Here is a 23,466-nt window from a genome sequence, read left to right as displayed (position 1 = left end):
CACAGCCCTGAGTGAGCTTCAGAGAATTCCCTAAGAGATCAACCCAGCCCTAGGAGAAAGTTTCTGCTCCAGAAATTAAGATGATCCAAATCCCATCATAAATCCAGGACGTTTTGCTGGCACAGAATGAGCTCCTGCCCCCGGTGTGCTCAGGTTGTACATTTAATATTGGAGCATTTTCCTCCCCCTGCAGTGCTCCCACTGCCACGGGCAGGCATCTAGAGCACTAAGCCTTGAGAAAACATTAGTAAAACAAGTGAAATTTATAAAATTAAACTCAGTGGGGGCCCTGGGCAGGGTGTGCCAGTACCAGACAGTGGACGATGTCCCAGGAATGGCAGGGGTGGGATGAGAGGGGACCTCCTGGATCCTTCCAACCCAAACCACTCCATGATCCCATGAACCAGGCAGAAGCAGCAGGGGATGTTTCACTGCCGAGGGAACCGGGAGCATCCCAAGTTTTCCCTGTGAGGTCTCAACCTGCTGCTGCTCCAGGGAGCCACTGCAAGGAGCCCAGAACGGAAGCGTGGCCTCATCCCCTGTGAGCACAGCGCAATTCCAGGTGACGCACATGGAGCAGATGGATTTTGGATGCTTCAGGGGGCTCAAGAAAGCAGCAGGAAGCCAATCAGAGGGAACACACATATGGAAAAGGCTGAGAAAGGTGTAAAGCTGGAGCTGCTTCACCTGGAAACCCAATTGGTTTCTTGCAGCACTTGTCAAAGCGCACCTGGGAGCCACAAGGAAACTGGGAAGCTCCAGGAGCTATTCCATGAACACCCCAACGCAGACATGGGTATATTTTGCCCAAAAAAACCTCTCTGGCACCAAGGGCCCCTTCCATGACACATCAAGAACCCAGCAGATGAAACCATCCCATCCCAGCAAAGGAAGGAAAGAAGATGAGCAGCAGAAACCCGGGTGGTACTATAATTAACTTTTTTCTTTTATTTACACCACAAGAATAACAAGTTGTCATAATGTGGTACAAAATACTGGACTCCTAATAAAGTTGAAATTGAAGTCGGTACTGTCAGAGAAAGACACCATTGGCCAGTAAAAAAAAAAAAAAAAAGAGAAAAAAAGAAAAAAAACCCAACCAAACAAAAAAAAAAAAACCCCAAACAAAATAAAGAGAAAAGAGAAAAATAAAATAAAAACAAAGAAAGAAAAAAAAACGAGAATGAGAAAAAATATTCCAACTCCACCGATTTAAAAGAAAGGACCGTCGGAAAGTCGAGCACAAAGAATGCTACCATCACTGAAAGGAGGGTCCAATACAGGAAGAGTGAAATTGTGTCTAAATTACAGCGTAAACCGGTAGCTGCTACCAATGGTGACGTCATACTGAGCATGTATAGGTATAAAGTAGAATATAATATAGTTACAACTTTTTGATACTACATATCTGTAATAAGCTCTCGGGTGAATAATGTTTCAACCCCTTCCCCCCCCTCCCCGCCCCCACTTTTATATATATATTATATATATAAGTTTGTCATCCTCATAAATTGGAAAATAGCGCCTCCACTATGGAGCACAGAAAAAGTGTTAATTTATTTTCTTTCAATAGGATACTTTTTTTTTTTCTTTTTCATCATCATCAATATCAAAGACAAAGTGAAGATGAGCTGAGAACGAGCCCAACTTCGTGACAATGAAGAAACACGTTTTGCCTTTTGCTGTAAAGTCTCGTTTTTAAACCACAGTGTTGCACAGTACACGACTGCTTAAAGTGAAACCGAGCAAAAATACATCATGTAAAAGTAATTTCTTAAAAAAGTTAACGCAGCTGTGCTGAAGAGTTAACTCTTTAAAGTCCTCCTCATCCATCCGTCCGTCCGTCCGTCCGTCCGGCTCCTCGGAATGAACGACTCTGTGTGTGTTGACACAAGGGTTGCATCCAACCTCCCCACCCAGCCGAGAAATCAAAGCAAAAACACCAACCCAAAGGAAAATAATAATAATAACAACAATAATAATAATAATGACACAGGCAGTTTACTTGGTGTGTTCGGCGTAGTTTCCCTAAAAACACTGTTTCCACATAAATACAATAAACTCTATTATTGGTAAGTCACAAGTGCTAGATAAACGTCTTAGTTTTTTTTTCTTTTCTTCTTAAAATGAGAAATGTTTTAAGTAGTCCTTTTTGTTTTTTTTTTTATTTATTTACTCTTTTTAACAATAAAAAGCACAATTTCTTCTTATTAAGTTCAGTAAGACTCCAAAAGAAAAAAAAAAATTCCCACTCTCCTTCCTTGGTGTGTAGCTGTGTGGGTGAGTGAGTGTGTGTGACAACAACATCCCAACCTTTAGTCTCCACAAATGCCACGAGAGCAAAAAAAAAAAAAAAAAAAACAAAAAAACAAATATAAAACCAAACCAAAACAAAAACCAACCCAAAGAAACCCCAAACCACCTCTTTTTTTTTTTTTGTTGTTTTTGTTTTCTTTTTCTCATTATCGTTTTCAAAGCTGCCAAGTTTGGCGTGCAAAATCTGTATACAATATAAAGACATGCCAACCTTACAGACCATGCAACCTCAAGGTGTAGGAAACTTAAAAAAATATATTCATATATATTTATATATATATTTATATATATCAATGCCCGTAAAAGAACATGGGCCCAAAAAAGTTTACAAAAGGAAGAATGGAATGAGTACATGACCGTGACTAATAAAAAAAAGGAATGTTTTGTATCGAAAGTAAAAAAAAAAAAACCAACAAAAAAACCAAACAAACAAACAAAAAAAAACAACCAAAAAACCCCCAATGGTTACTTGTGTACTGCAAACTGGGCCTCACTTCACTGTAAAGAGGATTGAAAGATGTTCCTTTTCTTCCCAAGCAGGTACAAAGGATGCCCAGGGCAGCACGGGCCGGGATGTGGGAGCATCCCAAGCTCCCACCCCGCTGGCACGGCCGCCCCGTGGCAAAGTCATCTGAAATGAAGGAGCTTAATGGCTCAAAAAGGCGAAAAATCCCCCTGGAGAGCCTCAAAACGAGGGCTCCCTCCCTCCTCTCCGTGCCTGCGCTGGGCCCGGAGAGCATCCCCGGGGAAGAGCATCCCCAGGGAAGGTCACAGCGTTCCCAGGGAAAAGGGGGATGCTGCAAACAAATCCACAACGCCGGGAGCTTGGAGGAGACGAGCTCTGTCCTCTCGGGAAAAATCTTCCCGTCCCGGCAAAAAGCTGAGGGAAAGGATGGAAAGGAAGGAAGGGAGGAAGGAAGGAAGGAAGGTGGCATCCCAACAAGCTCCTTGGGATTTTCCAAAGGAACCGGCTCAGCACAGTCAGCCGGCAGCTCCCGGGAGAGCAAAAAGGAAGGAAAAAGCTTTGCCGCGAGCGGGAGCAGAAATGTCAAAAACCTTCCGGGGAAGAGCTGACGAGACAAAGGGAGGTGTAAACACAGGCACTGCCCCGGGCACGGGGAGCAAACCCCACGTCAGTCACCAGCGGGATGGATTTGAGATCACAGCAGCAGCGTGGTCAGATGGAAGAAAACCCCAAACCACAACATCCCCAGGAACGCGGTGCTCTCACACGGGGGAATTTTGGGATATGCCGAGGACAGGCCTTGCCACTGGGGCTTTTTGGGGTTCTAGGACGTACTTGGGTTTGCACAACTCAAATACTGTAGTGTCTTGGTTCTGAAACTGCACTAGAAATCGAGGAAGGAAACAAAAGCCTCCAGCGTGGGGTCACGCTCCCGATTCCTCCCGCCAGCGAGTCCTGAACGGAACGAAAGCGGCTGCTTCGGGAACTGGAAAGAAGAGAAGTCACTGGAAGCAACCCCACCAGTCAGTCACCATGGGAGCAAAGGATAAAAGAAGGAAGGGTGGTTAAGGAGAGGTGCTGGGGAGAGGGATGTGCTGTCCTGCACTGCGGGAGGAAGGCGCACGGGGAGCTCCACGGCAGCGCTCGCGGCCTCTCCCACCCGGCATTCCCGGGAGGATTCCCTCCTCGGGGTGGGGGGCAAACAAAAAAAGGCCTCCAAAACCTCTCCCAGCATCAGGAAGAAGAAGAACAAGAGAGGAGAAAAAGAGGGAGAGAGGAGGTGGGGAGTTTGCGGGCATGTCCGGCGGAGAGAAAAGGCCGGCGGTCCCGGAGTATCCAAGGAGCCTTCCCGAGGGCAGGCAGCGCCAGGAGCCGCGGGCAGGACAAAGGCATTGCCCACTGAACACTACCAGGCAAGAAAATTCCTTATTTTCTCTACAGAGCTACTACAAGAGAGCTGAGGAAATATACAGTTGGCGGAATCGGTACAACAAAGGAGCCCCTCGCCGTCCCTCATCCTCCTCCTCCTCCTCCTCCTCCTCCTCGGTAAAATGCGCCCTTTCCCAGAAAAAAACAAACTCTGCTGGTCTGCCCACAGTTCCTTACACCTGCAGAAAGCTGCTCACTGTACAAAAGAGTTGAGGAAAAGGAGAGAAAACAATACAGAAAATTAAAAAAAGAAAAAAAAATTTAAAAAAAGGAAAGAAAAAAAAAAGGAAAATCCATGCATTATAAGCAAGAAAAGAGGGAGGAAGAAAGGTTTAGATGCTATTGCCGTTCAGAAAGGAAACCTGCCAAATGGAAAAGAAATGTCAGAGTCACACAAACAAGGCTTCCGGAGGGTTTTGGGAAATATCCATATAAAAATTAACAGCAAATTCAGCGTCTTTGCTATAAAAAACTCTTTTTTTTTTCTCGTGTTTGTTAGAAAAGGATCACAACTAAAAACCTTAAATTAAAATACAAATGTTTAGGGTAGTTGCCCAGTGGCTAAAGTGTTGGCTTTCTGAAAAACTTCCCAACCTGTCGCCTGACAAGTCCTCGAGTTTCAACCTAGATCCTTCTCCAAAAGCACCTTTGACGTTCCAATTCCCAAATCTGTCCCTAGGGAGCTTCCAATGGCTACTGTTAGAGTATGCATTTATTACATATATTTTCTTTCCTTTTTTCTATAAATGCATCATAAATATTTTTCTCAATAATTCATAGGAATCCGGTTTCTAAGCTTGGAATACATTTGGAATATACATTATACACATATATATATTTATACCTAACAATTTAAGCAATATCTCATGCTAGTTGCTTTTAATAAAAAGCATTCCAGTCTTAAAACCTGCATTTGTGTCTAATACATGCTTCAACAACCAAATTGGTAAGTTCAATTACTAGATAATGTAGAAGAGAGAGAAAACATTTGAAAATTGGTTGTTAAAAATGGTTGAATTTCAAAGACCCAACAGTATTTGCCACTTTTTTGGCAACTACCTTAATTTTTTTTTTCTTTTTTCCTTTTCTCTGAAACAGCAATGAAAGAAAACAAAACAAATCCAAACTTGTCGACAGTTTTTGGAGACGCTCTGTTCAGCTGATGCCTGCTTCCCACCATCATGCCAGCACAAGCCAAAAAGTCTTCCTTCCTGATGGCAGTCCTTGGCTTTCCCAACCAGAGGAAAAATATTCAGGAACTGCTGTGTTCTTTTTTTTTTTTTTCTTTTTTTTTTTTTTTTTGGTTTTTTGTTTGTTTTCGTGTGTGTTTTGTTTTTTTAATTAATTTTTACTTAAGGCATTGTTCCTCAAACTTCAGAAAATCCAGCTGCACCGAATCCATCAATTAAAAAAAAAGGCACAAACTCATCTTCAGATGGCTTTGGAGACAATAAAGCCGACTCCATCTGGGCTACCATTCCCCCCCTTCTGCTTCCCTTTCCTTTAGGTGTCAGGTGAGTCCTCGTTCCCTGTCCCTCCCCGTTAAAAATCCACCATCATCTCCCAACGTTCCAGTTCTGACAAGAGCTGTCGTGACGCACAGGCAGGCAAGAGCCATTTCCAAATATCCAAGAAATGAAAGTACACGATGGGTTGAGTGGTTCAAGCGGAGATTGCTCAGTTGTGGGTAATCAACTTTGTAAGCACCAGTTTTACGTTAAGGTTTGTTTGATTTGTGTTGTTGAATCTTTGATTTCTTTATTATTCTCGCGTTTCGTTTTTGTGGTTTTTTTTTTGTTTGGCAACTCTGCCAAAGACTTCCCGGGCATCGTTCCTCTTTCTGCTCGCGGTGAGGACCAGAGGAACGCGAGTGCCCAACGTGTCAGTCCTTTGCTGCTCTTCACCAGCGTGGCTTTTTCAGCAAAAAGAGACTCAAAGATGCGGAGAGATTTGTTTTTTTGTGTCGCTTGCTTTGCTTTACACCTGGCTGTCCTTCCGTGTTCGGGAAATAACCGTGACAGGACGCAGGAGTAACAAGAGAAAGCTTCTTGGCAGAGCTTCAAGACGAAGACGAACAGACAGGAGAACTCCAGCTCGAAGGTGGCTGCTACAGGGGAGGCTCCTCTTCCATGGGTTCGTCCTCAGGTCTGAGGGATTGCACAGCCAGCCAGGGTGGGACAGGGAAGGGAGAGAGAAAAGAGGGTTTGGCATGACATAGCTGGATAATTTGTGGTGCCAAATCTCACTCCTTATGTTCCCAGCACCTTCCCACCCAGCCAGCTGGGATCACCTGAATTAAACTTGCCACCAAGAAGGGGTTTTGGACAATCTCACTTGGGCAACATTAAGATTTTCCCCAGCAAAATAAATTCATTCGTGTGGTCCAAAGCCACGCTCGGAGCAGAAGGCTCAGGCGCAGGGTGCGCGCACAGAGCTCATGGCTCTGCTGCTCTCCTGCAGCCTGGAAGGTTTTCTGGGAACCCACGGAGGACAGGGGACGTGGGGAACACATCAGCAGTGGCTGAAAGGAGAGGATTAACCTGCAAGGCTGCTCTGGAAATGTGATGGGAAACCACTGACCTCTTCTCCGCCGGCTTCACACCCACCGACAGCGATGCCATGGCCGTCACCGTCTCCGCCTCCTCGTTCTCACACTTCTGGGCCTCCACCAGGGAATATCCCACCGTGGAGGCGAAACGCTGCAGGGAATGCCAGTACTTGCCTGGGGGAGAGGTGACAACAGGGCCATCAGGGCACCATTCCAGCTCCTGCTTTCCCAAACCCGGCTGCTGGCTCGGAACTGCTCAGGAACGCTGATCCGATCCATACTCTCACTCATCTAATCCATACTCTCACTTCAAGGGCCTTAGGTGCTCAAAAAATAGTTCCCTTTTCCACTTCAAATACCTCAGAAACTTCTAGACCTAAGGACAAATGTGCCTGGAGATGTCTCTCCACCAAAAAAATCCAGGAGAGGGAAGGATGCAGTCCAGGTCTGGATCCACCTGCTGACTGCCACGTACATTCAGTGGGCAAATCCCTGAAGACTAACGAAGTCCAAGATGTATTTAGAACCATTAAAGTAGGAAAAGACCTCCAGGACTACCAAGTCCAAGCTTCAACCTCCAAAGTATTTTTTATGTCAGCAGTTTGACACCCTTTTGCATGGAGAAGAGCATTGGGAAGGCTCCAGAGGAAAGAATTGCCAAGAATTTCTCCAGGCAAGGTTCACTGCAATGATTTTAAACTGCTTAGCTAAATAAACCTAAAATATCAACAGCTGCCAGCAAAACTCATAGAGTATCCTTGAAAGGGATCATCCCTTGGGAGAGATCATTGAATCCAACTCCTGGCCCTGCACAGGACATCCCAAGAATCCCAGCCTGTGCCTGAGAGCCTGCTTCACTTCCATGCCTATCTACTCCTAATTAATGGGTGCCACAACACCCAACAAGACTTGGGTTATTCAGAGATACTCAATTGCTTTCCAAGAAGTAAGAGCACCCTCTAATGGCAGGACAGTCTGTCCTTTACAGAGATTTTAGAGCTTTTAGTTTTTGTTGGGTTAACAGCTAGACTGGATCCTCCTGAAGGCCTTTTCCTACCTAACCTGTGCTCTGATTCTGTAATTCCCACTAAGGGCTAAAGCCCTGCTGGGCTTTGTCACTGCACAAGCCCAGCTCAGGGTGCAGTGACCACCAGAAAAGTGGGAAACGGGAGCATGGAGCTGGCAGGATGGTGGGGAAGCCCAAAGGGTGTCCCCAGGGACCCGGCTGGGTCGGTGGGGCTGCACTCACTGTGGATCTCGATGACCTTCTCCATGGAATGCACGGCGTTAGCGTTTGCTCTCTGCTGGAAAACCTTCTCTGGAAGAGGGTCAAGCTGGAGAGAGAGAGAGAGGAACACCAGAGGAATGTTACCAATGAATCCCAGAATGGCTCTGGTGGGAAGGGACATTAAAGCCCATCCCACTCCATGCCTGCCATGGGCAGGGACACCTTCCACTAGTCATTCTGCAGTGGGAACATGCCTGTGCCAGCCCAGGGAAAGGCCTGACAAGCACTGCTGGAGGAAAGTTTTAGGATTTATTTGATTTCCTTTAGAAAAGCTCAAGAAGAGGAGACACCTCTGCCCTTGCAGGTTCTCCTCTAATGAATGAATTCATGCCAAACCTCCAAGGTGGGCTGTCCAAAACAAGAGATGTCCACTGCTGTTAACTGTGCTGAAAGCAACCCAATCAGGGATGTTCCCCAGCAAAGAACAACCAGAGTTCAACATTTAAAAATATCCATGGCAAAGTTTAACTTCTCTCAAAGCCAAGAGAAGCTGCAGCCAAGACGGCTCTTATGAGCACATGGTAGCCATTCCATAGGTACTTCACGGGATGCTGCATTCCAGATTCAGTAATTATGGATTGCACTTTTTATTAATTCCCCACTCTAAAAATAGTTCTGCTCCAAACTGGTTTCTGTAGGACATTAAGTGAAGGCGAAAGCAATTCCTGGATAAGTCTTTGAGCAAGAGCTTTCCAAGGCCTCTTGGTTGACACTGAGACAAAGCATGTTACAGATTCTAGAGCTCACTCCTCCTCCTGAAATAACACTCATAAACAGCCTCAGCCTGCAGAAAAGGGAGCAAAAAACCTCTGGGCAAGAGGCACCTGGCTGTCATCACTTCTTGTTTGAAGGGCAGAGGCTGGAGATGCCCACGATGGACTGAGCAGCTCTGCAGAGTAATGGGAGAGGAACGGTGGCTAACTAGTGTGGACTGCCATCAGCAGACCTCAAAATCATGGAATGCTGGGGGGTGAAGGGATCTTAAAACTCATCTCATCCCACCCCTGCCATGGGCAGGGACACCTTCCACTGTCCCAGGCTGCTCCCAGCCCCATCCAACCTGGCCTTGGGCACTGCCAGGGATCCAGGGGCATCCACAGCTGCTCTGGGCACCTGTGCCAGGGCTGCCCACCCTCACAGGGAACAATTCCTAATTCCCAATATCCCATCTAACCCTGCCCTCTGGGTTAAAATGGATTCAAACCATTCCCCCTTTTCCTGTCCCATCAGACCCTTGTCTAAAGCTCCTGTCCAGCTCTCTCTGAGCCACTTTAGGCACCGGAACACTTCTCCCAGGAGCTTGAACAACCCAAACCCTCTCAGCCTGTATCAAAGTCTCTCTCTGATTTCCCAGCCCTGATTTCCCCTGAAGCCCTGTGAGCATTGCACAGCAGTGCAGGCCCATTCCCCAGCCCTGACCCCCTCCCCAGGGCAGCAATCAGCTCTGGGTTCATTTCCTGGCAGCTTGGGAAGGAGCTGCTTCCCCGACACGGGAGTTTTGATCTCGGCCGGTGGACGCCGTGCTCGGGGGACTGGCACTGCTCCCCTCCTTTCCCAGCAGCCCCAGTGGAGCTCCAGCTTGGCTCCCGAGCCAGCCCAGCTCCCTGCAGCCCGGCCTGGCCACAGCTGCCTGTCCATGTGTGTGCAGCAGGCTGCTCTGACACGCTGTAGATCAAACCGCATCAAAGCGCCGCGGCACAGAGCTCCCCCCGGCTGCCCTGCCTTCAAAAGGTTCCAGGAAAGACCTGGATAAAAGGAGTGTTTCCTGCTTTCTGATGTGTGCCTAAGCCAGGGAATATTACCCTATCTGCACAGCCCACCTAGGACAAGTGAGAGCAGGTCTGTATTTTAAGTGTCCTTGTAGCCATGATTAAAACAATCAATGTTCTTTATCTTTAAGGATCAATATTTCCTCTGCTCAATGAAATCACTCAGGCAGCTCACAACATCCAAGGTAGCCTGAGTGCTGAGCTCTCCCCACAGCCTCACACTCCCAAACACACCCATGGCTTGGGTGAAGCATTTATTTACTGCTTGTGGTTGCAGTCAGCCTCCTGTGATCCTAGGAGCACACTGAGCAGGAGGAACGTCATCCTCCAGGTGTTATTCCCACTGCTTCCCTTCCCAAGTGCATCTTGCACCCAAAGGTGGCTGGAGCCAGAGGAATTGTCTGTAGAGACTACTTAAAACATATGGGTGTGCAATAAACACCTCACAGAACCCCAGGAAGGTCTGGCTTACAAGGGACCTTAGAGCTCATCCCTACCATGGGCAGGGACACCTTCCACTATCCCAGGCTGCTCCAAACCTCATCCAACCTGGCCTGGAACACTTGCAGGGATCCAGGGGCAGCCACAGCTTCTCTATGAAACCTGTGCCAGTGCCCCACCAGTGGAACCCCCCTGTTTCCATGCTGGTGTGGCAGCTGCCTCCTGAGTTTTCAGCTGTCCCCAGGGCTGAGTGCAGGCTGGAGCCATGCCCTGTGCCCAGAGCCTTCTCAGAGCTGCCTGGCCCAGCAAAAGGAGCAGGATGCTCCCTGGACACTGGAGCTGGATGATGGAAGCAGGTGCTTCTGATGAATCCCAGCTGGTTTATCTCCCCTTCCAGCCTCCCACCTAATGCTGAGTGCGGATTCTCCAAGACAGAACACTTTTCCAGCAGGCTGGAGGTCAAACTGCTCCACACCTCCATGCAGATCCAAGCTCCCTCTCCATCTTTCCAGACACCTGATGGTCACTGAACTACAACCCTCCCCAGAAATCAGCTCCCACTGGAGACAGACCCACTGCTCAGCTCCTCTGATACTGCACCTCAGCCCAAAGTATCTCAAAAGCTATCAAACATGGTTTCAAGCTACACCAGAGGAGGTTTAGGTTGGATATTAAGGAAAATTCCTTCACTGGAAGCATGCTCAGGCATTCAGTCAGGTTGCCCAGGGCAGTGGTGGAGTCAACACCCCTGCAAGGATTTCAAAGATGTGTAGATGTAGTGTTCCTTCTTTCATCCCACTGACACTAAAAGTGGTGGGGGAAAGCAGAAAAAATGGAGTATCTAAAATTTTCTCTGTAGGAAAACACCCATAGCTCTTCAGAATGCAACATCTTGCTGTATTGAAAAGATGGAGTATCTAAAATCTTCTCTGTAGGAAAATACCCATAGGTCTTCAGAATCCAACATCTTGCTGTATTGAAAAAATGGAGTATCTAAATTTTTCTCGGTAGGAAAACACCCATAGCTCTTCAGAATCCAACATCTTGCTGTATTTCTCTGTCTGGCTCTTATCTTGCAATCACCTCCCTAACCTTTCTGGCCAATTTTTCTGACACAGTCAAGGCTTCTCCTACACAGCAACTTGCAGAAAATAGAAAATGTAACTCCTAGGAAAAAATCATGTCAAGCAAGCTGCCCCATGTAGCAGGCACAGGCTGTAGGACTAGAGAGGGGAGCAAAGAGAAGGGAAGACTTGCACACTGAATTCAGAAATTAATTAAAAGAGCTGTTTTTCAAAGAGCACAAAGCAAATTATTTGGAGAAAGAACAAACCCAAAAACCATTCCTAGCTGTTTCACTCACTGCACAGACTACAAAGCACAGGTGGTTTTTAAGCACAAAACAAACACCGCGTGTCAGGAGGACACCAAACAACGACAGGAACGCCCAAACCCGAGGGGGGAGCGTGTCTGGGGGTGCCTGTACCTCGTTTCCCAGCAGGGCAGACACGCAGGCCTCCGAGGCGTCGCAGATGGCCGTGAGGTCGTGGCCGCCCTCGAGGGCCAGCACCACGCGGCCCCCGGCCAGCCCCATCAGCTGCTTCGTCAGGTACCCGAAGCCTGCAAGGAGGGAAACAGAGGAAATGCAGCACAAGGGCAAAGGTGGCGGCTGGAATGGGGCTCCTGGCGGAGGATCAAAGAATTAGGGAGAGGAATTACATCATATTAAAAAGCCAGCGGGGATTTGCAAAGGCTCGGCGCGTAACGCGAGCCAGGTTGGGCCTCGGCGCGCGGCTCCAGCTGCGGCTTCCCGGGATGGATCCCTGTGTCCCCCAGCAGCACCACCCCGGCTGGGAGCATCACCATCCTCCCCCTGCCACCCCTCAGCACCCCAAATTAAAGCCAGCAGCCAGCATTCCCTTTGGGAGCAGGGAAAGGGGCGGATTTCTGCTGGATGCTGCTTTGGGGGAGGGAGGAGGAAGGTGAATGGGCCCGGTTTGGGTTGGGATAGCAGCAGTGCAGTGCAGCCCCAGAGAGATTTAGGTTTGACATCTCGTTCTCAGCAGACAGCTCTTCCCGTCCATAATATGCTATAAAAATTCCAGGGGCACCCGGCACTTTGATCAGATGACACACAATACATTTCTGCTCCCTTTAAACAAAACAGAACCGAGCAGCGAGGATTTAAAAAACGTGTCCTCAAAGCAACCTTCCCCCTCCAGGAGAAAAAAAAAAATCAAAAAATCAAAAAGCCAAACAAAGGAGAAGCCAGGGAATTTCTACCCTCCATCCCCACTGCCCGCTTTCTGCTTTGGAGCGAACCCCTTTGCAAATTAACAGGCAGAGAAAAGCATCCACTGCAGAGCCCACAACTGGTTTTGTGAGAGGAGCAGAGCTTGGCAAATTTAACCAGCAGGTAAACAAGACCTTTCCTTTCCAAAGTGTTTCTGGACATCTCAAGGAACTTGCCTCTTGTAAACCTATTTCACTTTATTCTTATATAAAGTTTACAGGTTCAGCTCCCTTACGAGGTTTTAAAGTTCACTGTAGAGAACAACTTTCCTGGCTGGAACAAACTCTTAAAAAATAATAGTAAAAGCCTTTTTGCAAGAAAAACTGTCCTCTGGATAAATTTGAAGGAAACAGTGCCAGGTAAACTCCACATAACCTGGAGGAGGGGGGGAAATTTCAGTGCATCTCCCAAAAACATCCCAGACCCGAAGCAAAAAGGAGGGTTTGTGGGTGTCTGTAATTAATTCAAAGGTGGAGAGCAAAAACATTCAGCTCAAAATTTTAATAAGGTGTCCTGGAGGAAGAAATGGATTTCTTGGTAGCAATGAGAGTGTTTACAGCTGGTATGGTCTTTTTCTGCAATTTTATATTAATGCCAGCATAACTCTCTAATTCAGCAGAGATGTGACTACAAATAAATTACACAATATTACATATTAAATATTTCAAAGTTGAAATATGAAATGTTTAAAAGAAAACCAACAAAATTAAGGCTTCAGCCAGGCCAAAATATGCATTATAAAAAGATAAATGCCATGAAAATTCAAAGAAGAAAGATGGAAGTTTTGCCTTTGAAATGAAAGGTCTGAAATAGACCCCACAAAGCAAAATCTGGGAATACTGTCCTTCAATCCACAGGACAGCAGCAGAAGCAAAGCCCCCACTTACATTTTGCTGACAGGTTATATCCTCCCAGGGGTGTGGGGTGCCCTTCCACAGCATCGAAACCAGACGACACCAGCACAACATCTGGGGCAAACTCGTTGGCAATGGGCATCACCACTGTCCTGCAACACGGAAAATCCACAGCACACGCGTCAGGGCGGCTCCTCAGCAACGCAGGGGTGCTTCAACCCTCTCACCAAACCCTGAGAGCCAGGCTGGAAGAACTCCTTGCACTCCCTGGGATTTCCTCCAGCTCGTGTTTTGAGCAGGGAAATGAGCTGTCACCCCTTGGGGTTCCCATTTGGGATCACATCCTGATTTACATCCATGGCAATAAGGGTAAAATAAGAGGGCATCTGGCATAGGCTGCAAAACTACCTGGGAAACCTCAGCCCAAGGCATTATGTGCAAGTCCTCCCTCAAAACATTTCATCTAAGCTTTGCCAAGTGATTCCTTCCTCCCTTGCTGCACTTCTCATTCCCCACACCAAAAGGCTGGAGTGTCCCATGGGGCAGAACAGCTTTAGAATGCAAATATCCCACCCAAATCCACCTCTCCCAATGCCACTTCCCCATCCTCTGACGTTTTGTTCACTAAAAAATGGGTGGAATTGTTCAGCATCCCAGTCCTAGTGATTGCTGAAGTTGTATTTAAATGAAACAAGGGGTCTGTTCCTGTGCTTTCTCACCAAAAGACCTTTTCTTCCCTCTGCTTTCTCTCCTTCCAAACTCCACAGTTTCTCCTCAAAACCTATAGGAGGTTGCACACATCCCATCCCCACATCAAGACACACTTCCCAAATGATGTTTTTTCCATTGTAACTGCACCTACTGAGTTCTGCATGTGTCCCTAGGGCAACCTGGCCTGTAATTTTCCCATTTCCCCATCCTAGGAACAGCCACCAGCCAGGATAACTTTCTGGAGCAGGAACTGAGGTTATTTTACCCACATCCCAAAGCGTGGACCTGTAAATCTTGGCACACACGAGAACCTCACACTTTATTGAGTCGAGTCTTTATGTGATGCTCTAAAAACAGAGCCCAGGGGGGCTGTTCCATGCTGAGATGGCTCAAGTGCTATCAGAACACTCATAAAAGCTCACAGCTTTTTGCCACAAGGATATTAAACAGCCAGGAGACATCTGCCAGAGTCAGCAGCTCGTGACATCCAGCTGAGCTTGTGAACGATGTAGAATGGGGCATTGGCCTCTGCCAGGCACTGAGCAAACCCACCCCCAGTCTCCACTGCCACCAGGGAGCAGGAACAGGCACCCAGACACCAAAAAAAACCTCCCCACACACCTCCCAGCTTTATTTTTTTCCCAGCTATTTGCCACAGCAACCCCAGAGGCTCCTGCAGCATCGCTGATCTCCGTGCGCAGGCACAGAGACCTCTGTGAGAACAAAGGGATTTCATGTTCCCTTAAAACACACAGAATCCCAACCAGGAATTTGAATTTTCTCCTCTGAGGATGTGGTTGCCCCTCTCCTTTTTGTCCTTCTGTGAGGAAGACAAGAGCACAGCTCTGGCTGGTGAGTTTACAGTTTGGTGGAACCCACAGAAATTTCCAGGAGAAACCATCACCCTCACCAAGGCCTGAAGCAGCAGCAATTCCAGAGCAAGTGCAGCAGCCAAGGGCAGCTTTTTCATTCCTAACCCAAGGAAAACTGCTCAAAGAATCAGATTTATTTCCCCTCTCCCCTAGTTAAGATGCTGTGGGAGCTGCTGGGATCTCAGTGGAAGCGTGGGATCACCAGAGCCAGCCCAAAGCTGCACCCCAAAAGGCTGGGGATGCTCCATCCCCCTCCAGGGGAAACAAGGATTAAACTGGAAACAACCCCGTGGCTTTGCCCTGCTGATGAGACTCTAAAATAGCCAGAAATCTGAATTATTACCTAGGAGATAAGCAGTTCTGCCTGGAACTGGGTCTTTTAAGGAACGGCTGAGGTGGCTGTAAAGTTATTCACTGAGGAATGAATATTCCTGACACCGAATATTCATTCAATCCACGTAGAATTTTTTTTAAAAAAAGGAAACTGAAATTTCCCTAATTTCAGAAGCTTCTTTTTGCTTGCTTAAAATAAATGAAATCTTTTTATTTGCCTGGTTACAGCTGAGCTGAACAGCTCTATATGAGAGCAAACTCATGGCTGCAACCAGCAAAGCAGCTGGTTTTCTGCTGGTTTTCTGGTTTTTCCCATTGTGTTCTGCAACTGCTTGGGAAAGAGGAAAAAAAAATAAATGTAATTTTAGATCTATTTTCCAGAAGGCTGAATGAACAATTTTTAGCCTGGCATTAGCCAATTCCCCAGTTAAATGCCTAATAAATGACAGGTAAATAAAACAATCCTACAGAGGATTATTTTGGGCTTTAAATGCTCAGATGTAGTGAGTAAATTGGTGAAACTTAGAAGGCTGAACACTTTTTTAGAGACTTTTTCCCATTCTTGGCCACATCTATATATATTTTTATATGTGCTATGTATAAATTCATATCTGTTAAGTGTATATATTTATATTATGCATATATTTACCTATTGATATATTTTATATTTCATCTATATAATGTGTAAATTTCTATATATGGTTTTATACACATAATATATTTTATATATATAAACTAAAAATGTTATCCACTGCTCCTCAGGCTAACCAGCTTCCTGAAAATTCCAATCTTTGCTTCTCTATGGTCATTTACTGTGTCCGAAGGGATTAGGAATTTGGGGATGAAATCAGCATGGGGAAAGCATGAAATTGAAAATACAGCAACCACCGTTCCAGGCAAAACAGCATCATCTCCTCCTCCTCATCCTCTTCCTCGCTCCTCAAATGGTTTATGGATCAAGGGAAAAACCCAAATGCCCCTAAAATTGGTTTCTGAACTTCTTTAATGCTTTTTGAAGGCAGCAGGAGGGAGGGGGAAGCACAGCCCTGGCTTTTTCCTTCTGGCTGAGGTGTTTTAAATAAAGTCAAATGTGGAATCGAGCTGGACGTGGAATTATGGCTGGAATTATTACGGTGGAATTACTGGGACAGGGGAAGGAATTCTCAGACACAACACAACTGCTGGCATCATCAGGAAAACTTCCTTGCGGTAAATTCAGAGGGAAACCCCTGTGGATAAAACATTTTTAATTTCACTAATTGCTGTTGCCGTGTCATAAAGAACCAGCCGAAGCCTTCCCATTTTTCCTGCAGGTCTCTTAGCTGGGTTTGCACCTGGATCAGGAGGATTGAGAGAGGCAAACAGGATTTCAGCTGATGCAAAATGTAAGGGAACAACAAATCCTGGTCCAACAAACCCCTCTGAATTTTACAACTTGTTTGTTTCTGTAACTACGGAACAGCAGCGGAGGCAGCGGGAACGTTCTGGGAGTTCAGGATTTTGGGAAGGACGTGCCCTGCATTGTTCCTGCATTGTTCCCTGCATAAACTGACCCCATTTCTGCCTGATCTGTGCAATCTGGGGCTGCCCACACGCTCAGGGGGGAGCTCAGACACGGGATGTGGAGCTGGCTCTGGCATAGCTGCAGCTACCACAGGGTGCAGGAGCTCCAGGCTCCCAAAAAACTCCCCAGATCCCTCCTGAGCATCCCCACTCCCCCAAAAACAGCAAACCCCAACCTGGAGCTGGGCAGGCAGTGATTTCAGCCCCAGGTTAGAAGGCAACAAGTGACAAAGTGCAGGGGAAAGCTGATTTTTAACTGTTTTTCTCACTTCTGATACATCTCGATGGCATTAAGGACCATCCAGAGGTCACCCCAAAACTAATAATTTAATAATATTTGGGGAGAGGATGAAAATCACTGATGTGAGCTCCCATCTCTTTCTTGCATGGAGCAAACCCACTCTGAAACACGTTTTCAGTTTGGGGATGAGTGGTTTCACTGGGATTTATTTATTCCCTCATTTCTCTCATTCAGAAAGACAATTATCTCAGTAATTTTCATTTCTCAAACTCACACACACTGCCTTTTCCTAAAACACAACAACAAAAAAATGAGGAGCATGTTACTTATTTAAATCTGCTCCTTCTACACAGAAAAATGACTTTTTTCCCTAGAAACAGACAGGCATGTGAAGAGTTAAGCCTTGAAAAAAAAAAGGAAAAAAAAAGAAAAAGTCTATCAGTATCTTTGCCTAGCTCAAAGGATTTCCACTGATTCCTCTCCAGACTTCAAAGCCTCACAGTTTGGCATTTGGACTGGTTTGAATTAAAGCTCAGTTCTCCACTGTGAGTTTCCAAGTTCATGGTGAAAATGCCTCCTGCTTCTGGAGTTCATTATGGCCAATTTTCTTATCTTTTCTTCATCTTCGGTTTGATCCCCAGCAAATGCAACGTGGCATTCGACGGGGTGGAATAACAAGGTGCTGCCTTGAAGGCATGTATTGTCTCAAGGGGCTAAAGCAAGAAAAGAAGGGGGAAAAAATAGGATATATGACCCATTCCCTTCACTTTCCAACTCTCAGGGGACTATAAATTGCAAACTTCAAAGTGTTATTTTACATTAAAATCAATAGAAAGATTCGGGGGGTGGGGGAAATGTTTTTCAAAGGAGCTGGTTAAGATTTAAAAAGGTCACTTGATAATGTATTATCATGGGCAAACTTGGCATAGGATGAAAAAAATGCTTCTTGTTTAACTTACGGTTCAACTGAAGGTGTGCAGGCTCTGGGAGGAGCATCCCCCAAAACTCCCCAAAATCAGGGCTGTGACCCACTCCAAAGATGTTCCCTAAAAAGCTGCAGTGTCCAGGCAAGCAGATCCCAGGAGTGGCTGGCAAAGGCCTCACTGGGCAGCCCTGAGCCTTTTCCAGCAGCCTGGACACTCAGTTAATATTTACTGTCCCCAGCTCCAGGTGCTCTGGCTAACCAAGAGATCCATCCTGGGATAGCCAGGCTTCCTCTGGAGCAATGTGCTGCCTCCCTGAGCCAGGAGTGACACAAATGGCAGGGATTTGGTGTCATTTGAAATTTTGGGTGCTCTCTGAGGGCCTCATGATGGCAGAATGAAGAGGGGAGAAAGGTGCTTTTTGATCAGCTTAATGAGATATAACAAGAGCAGAAAATAATGTTCCTGGATTTAAAGCTGTTCCACAAAGGTGATATCCCACAAAATTCACACCCTGTCTTCTGGCACGTGTGTGTCTGCATGAATTTAGGCTACCAGAGGGTGGGAAGGGACTGTCCAAGAAAAATCATGGAATGGTTTGGGTGGGAAGGGGACTTAAAGATCATCCAGTGCCACCCCTGCCATGGGCAGGGACACCTTCCACTGTCCCAGGGTGCTCCAAGCCCCATCCAACCTGGCCTGGGACACTGCCAGGGATCCAGCTTCTCTGGGCACCTGTGCCAGAGCCTGTCTGGGATGAATAATACCAAAATTTTAAACCTTATCAAAAATCAAAATCACAGAGGATGGCACAAGGAGAAAGAAACCAAGCTGAGGTGAAAAAGACATCTGTGAGAGGGAAAACTCAGTAGTACCTGAAGGCAGTTAAATATTCCGTGTCTCCCATGGGCGGATCCAGGCCACCAGTAAATGCCATGTTAACGTTGAAACCAACTCCTGCTCCTGTGCCAACCTGCAAAAGGGAAATGGGACTCTCAATTAGCAAATTCTGGCAACACTTCTTTGCTCTTTTGATGTTCTCCCAGTGGAATTTGGATCTGGATCCAGTAGTGAGGTTGATTAGCCCCTGGTTCCTGAAACAAGAGGGAAAATAAAACTCCTCCATGCTCAGATATTAATGGGAGCTGAGGACTGGTGGTGTTTGACTGCTGCTCACCCAAAAAAACCACCCCAACATCAACTGCACCCTCTTGATTTTTCTGCAGCAGAGTGTGCTGCATGTATTCCTTTTCCATAATTCATTTTTAGCTTGATTCAGGAGCATATTTGGCATTTCACTACAGCTGCAACTGGGGAAATGTGTATTTTAATCAGAGTGAGCTCCCCCTCTGCTGGAGAAAAACAGGATTCACAGAGAAGGGATTTTGGCTGCTTGAGGGACACGTGGGTGGGAGATGCAAATGCATCCCTCTCCTTGCTTGTACTGCAAATGTCCCCATCTGCCCTGCCTGCAACTACCTGTGAGGGAGGAAAACTGAAAAATAAACCAGGCTTTTCCATCTTTTTTTTTTTTTTTGGCAAGGTCTTTGCATATGAAAAAAAAAATTAATAAGTGAAAATCAATGTGTTGCACAGCTGGATAAAACTGCATGGCTTTTATTGCACATTATTCCTCATAATGGTGCAAATATTTTTGCTAGAAAAACACAGGGGTGGGTGTTCATCTACCCACAGTGGGTTATTTATCCGTCATTGGCTTAAATCAAACTTGCTTTGTATCTTTCTTTTATTTGGTCTAAAATGACACATCTGAAAATGACTCCTTTTGTAAAGCAGATTGCTAAAAAGCAGGAATTAAGCCCTGATACAAAGGGCTGCTGTTGATTCACTACAACAGTCAGCAGCATCACGTCACATTGAAGCTTCTTTACAGGTTGAAATGGAAACATTGATGTTTTCTCAAGCAGAAAATGTAAAACTGACAGGGGAAGAAGTTTTCAGATGTCACCTGGAGCACTATAAGTATCCAAAAAAACTCCCCTTCGCTAAATCCCTCTGAAGGCCCATATTTCCTGCCAGCCCAGAGGGAAAGGAAGGATGGATCCATCCAGAGCTCAGCTCTCAGCTCCACTGGCCCATCCCTCCTGCTGCAGACTCTGAGGACGCCACCAGGAAAGGGGGATTTGCTCCAGCAGCATCGAGGCTGGGCCTCAAACCCCACAAATTTGGGGTGCAGGTGCAGCCTTGGTGGTTGGCGGGGAGCAATGCCTGGGCAGGGCCAGGAGGAAGGAGGGGAGGTGGAGAAGGAGAGATAGGTGGAGAAGGGGAGATGGAGGAGAGATGGAGAAGGGGAGATGGAGAAGGGGAGAAGGAGGAGAGATGGAGAACGGGAGATGGAGAAGGGGAGGTGGAGAAGGAGAGGTGGAGAAGGACAGGTGGAGAAGGGGAAATGGAGGAGGAGAGGTGCAGAAGGAGAGAAAGGGAGGTGGAGAAGGGGAAGTGGAGAAGAGATGGAGAAGGGGAGAAGGAGGAGAGATGGAGAAGGGGAGAAGAAGGAGAGGTGGAGAAGGGCAGGCGGAGAAGGGGAAATGGAGGAGGAGAGGTGCAGAAGGAGAGGTGTAGAAGGGGAGAAGGAGAAGGGGAGAAGGAGAAGGGGAGGTAGAGAAGGAGAGGTGGAGAAGGACAGGTGGAGAAGGGGAGATAGATGGAGAAGGGGAGGTGTACAGGCTCCATGGCTGTGCCAGGAAAACCGAGTGTGGGCGGTGCAGCCATGGACAATCTGTTCCTTCAGCATCTAAGAAACAACTTCTGCTGAGGAAGGAGAAATGCTGCACAGGACAGGGAGTGCTGGGACAGCTGGCAGAGGGCTCCTCTGGAGCAGGCTGTCCCCAAAGGGCTGGAGAGCTAAACTGCAGTGACTCCTTGGCTCTGTCCCACCAGCTCCGGCCAGGACACCAGGCTGTTGGATCACAGGGACCTGGCGTGTCCTGGGACGGGAACACAAAACCCTGAGGAGCTCTGGAGGTGGCAGGAGCTCCTGTGAGTGCCAAGGCTCTGGGATCCATGTGCCCACCTCATCTGGAGCGCCGCTGCCTGGGAAGAAGTTGCCGTCGTCGTAGCGATGGAGTGAGATATAGAGCACGTTGGGGTCGTTGTAGAAGGCCTGCTGGGTACCATTCCCGTGGTGGACATCCTGCAGGGACAGGGAGGTTAGTCCCTCACTAAAGACATGGATTAAAGGCATCAGTTTGGGATTTGGAGGGGTTGAGCTTTGTTTTTTCCAGCCTGGCTGAAGCAGTTTGTGGGGAATGGGAATAACCTGTTGGGCACACCTAGTTTGAGATTACTCTCCTTGTTTAATACATGGGATAAACAACCCCAAATGTCTATCAAATTGATGGAAAGAACTGGATTAACACCAATCTTGGCAGATGGAGATACTGGGATATTTGTTGCCCTATATCTTTAGGGTGAGTACTGATACAAATAAATTTCTGTTTAATCCGAGTTAAACAACACAACCCATGAGAGCTCCCCTATTGAGCTGCTGTGGGGTGCACAAACACAGCCTGTGACAGGACAGCTATTTCAAATGCCCCTCTCTGACATGAAAAACAGGTGGGAAGTGAGGAAAAAAACATCCATCCAGTAAGTCCAAAAGACAAATAAATGCATTTTAACTTGTGGGTTTAACCTGTGGCAACAGAACTGAAACTTTTGGCTGATCCCCAGTCACTCCAATACCTTCACAGCCACATAAAATCTATAAAGAAATAAAAATCTATACATTGCCTAAGCAGAATTCCAAATCAGCCCTTTCTCTTTATTTGAAAATTCTGGTCCCTTGAAGAATTTTTTCTCTGATTAGAACAATTTTATTCAATTAAACCCCCAAATTTTGGCTTGCAGACAACAGGCAAGAAGTTTTTCACTGACAGAGCTTGCTCTTGCAAGAAGAAACCCACCCAGAATAATTTCCACCTGCTAAAGGGAATTAACAATAATAATTTCCACTCTCCTAAATGGAAAGAAGGGGGCATTTACTCACCCAGTCCACGATGAGGATTTTGCTCACGTTGAGCCTTTGCTGGAGCAGCTTGGCTGCGATTGCCACGGAGTTAAAATAGCAGAAACCCCTGGAGAGGGGAGACAAGAGGAAAAGAGAGGTGTTAATGACAGCTTCCCATGGTCCCACTGCACCCATCACCTAGACAGAACACAGGAGGCAGGAGCTCCTTCTGCTCTCCTTTCCTCTCTGGAAACATGGAAAGGCTTGTGCTGGGAGGGACCTTGAAGGTCATCTTGTTCCATGGGCAGGGACACCTTCCACTAGATCTGTTTGCCATTGGAAGTGCTGGATTCCAGCAGCAGGCTCTAGGGAAACAGGGAATGTCCCACACTTGCCTGAACCCACTGCTGATCCTTGCTAGGAAACACTAAGCAGGCTCTTACCCTGCTCCACAGAACGTGGGGAGCTCTGAACACCACACATCTCATCTAGCAACAAACAGAAATTCCACAGTGATAACCTGACAGAATTCCTCTGGAATTGCCAGCTGTGGATCCCCCACCAAAGGAGCCCTGGATGCAGTCAGTGAAGGCCATACTCACATGGGTGTGCTCTCCTCCGCGTGGTGACCCGGGGGCCGGACAACAGCAAACCCATTCTGCACACAAAAAACACGGGAAGGAAAAGGTCAGAGGGACAAGGATGCACACAGGGGGTGCAGCCAGAAGCTTTAATCCTGCTTGGGAACTCTGGAGTTGCTCTTGATGGATTCCTCACAAGGTGATAGAAGTGGACGATGCTTTCCCTCATTGAGGAGAGGGAAAAGGTCCTGGAGCTGCTGCTCAGAGCCCTGAGCAGAGCATGCCCAGAGCACGGCTGAGGGCTGTTCCCAAACCTTCAGGGCTATTCCCAAACCTTCAGGGCTGTTCCCTCACCTTCAGCTCTCCTGTGGCCACTTTGAACACCAGCTCGATGACACAGCCCACGGCCAGGCGAGCGGCGCCTGACGAGTGCACCTCGTTCCAAATGGTGTCACTGTCCACCTGAGGGGACACACAGGAGACAGGTTAGGAGCAAGGAGGGCAGCCAGGCAGCAGGAGACCCCTGTCTTATAAAGACATCACTCACATGGGGGGATAGGACAAGGGGAATGGATTTAACTGAAAGAGGTTTCTTTCAGATACTGGGAAGGAATTGTCCCCTGGCAGAGCATTGAGGCCCTGGCACAGGGTGCCCAGAGAAGCTGGAAGTGCCTCTGGATCCCTGGAATTGTCCAATGCCAGGCTGGAGCAACCTGGGCTAGTGGAAGGGGACCCTGCCTGTGGCAGAGGATGGACTGAAATGGTCTTTAAGGTCCTTTCCTACCCAAACCATTCCACGATTCTGTAACTCTGTGACCACGGAATCAGCATTTCTCTTTAACTGCTGCTGATCCAAGATGAAACAAAAA

General features: G+C 47.1%; 1 protein-coding gene and 1 pseudogene across 7 annotated transcripts in view; both read right to left on the bottom strand.

The window, feature by feature from the left end:
• Window positions 1-475: 475 nt before the first annotated feature.
• Window positions 476-2,539, bottom strand: LOC135450652 (uncharacterized; annotated as a pseudogene).
• Window positions 2,540-5,477: 2,938 nt separating this feature from the next.
• HDAC4 (histone deacetylase 4) overlaps window positions 5,478-23,466 on the bottom strand; it is a 180,141-nt gene continuing 162,152 nt past the window's right edge. For all 7 annotated transcript variants that reach the window (XM_064717773.1, XM_064717774.1, XM_064717767.1 and 4 more), the window contains 10 exons: window positions 22,952-23,059; window positions 22,619-22,674; window positions 22,056-22,143; window positions 21,081-21,200; window positions 18,922-19,019; window positions 13,437-13,555; window positions 11,743-11,876; window positions 8,008-8,092; window positions 6,791-6,932; window positions 5,478-6,357 (listed from right to left, as the gene is read on the bottom strand). In XM_064717773.1, coding sequence (XP_064573843.1) covers window positions 6,318-6,357; window positions 6,791-6,932; window positions 8,008-8,092; window positions 11,743-11,876; window positions 13,437-13,555; window positions 18,922-19,019; window positions 21,081-21,200; window positions 22,056-22,143; window positions 22,619-22,674; window positions 22,952-23,059 — 990 coding nt within the window. In that variant the 3' untranslated portion in view covers window positions 5,478-6,317. The remainder of the gene's footprint in view (window positions 6,358-6,790; window positions 6,933-8,007; window positions 8,093-11,742; window positions 11,877-13,436; window positions 13,556-18,921; window positions 19,020-21,080; window positions 21,201-22,055; window positions 22,144-22,618; window positions 22,675-22,951; window positions 23,060-23,466) is intronic.

This window comes from Zonotrichia leucophrys, chromosome 7 (genome assembly GCF_028769735.1).
Source record: "Zonotrichia leucophrys gambelii isolate GWCS_2022_RI chromosome 7, RI_Zleu_2.0, whole genome shotgun sequence".
NCBI classification, from domain to species: Eukaryota; Metazoa; Chordata; class Aves; order Passeriformes; family Passerellidae; genus Zonotrichia; species Zonotrichia leucophrys.
Note: the sequence above shows the minus strand (reverse complement) of the source record. Positions and strands in the feature narration are given on the sequence as shown.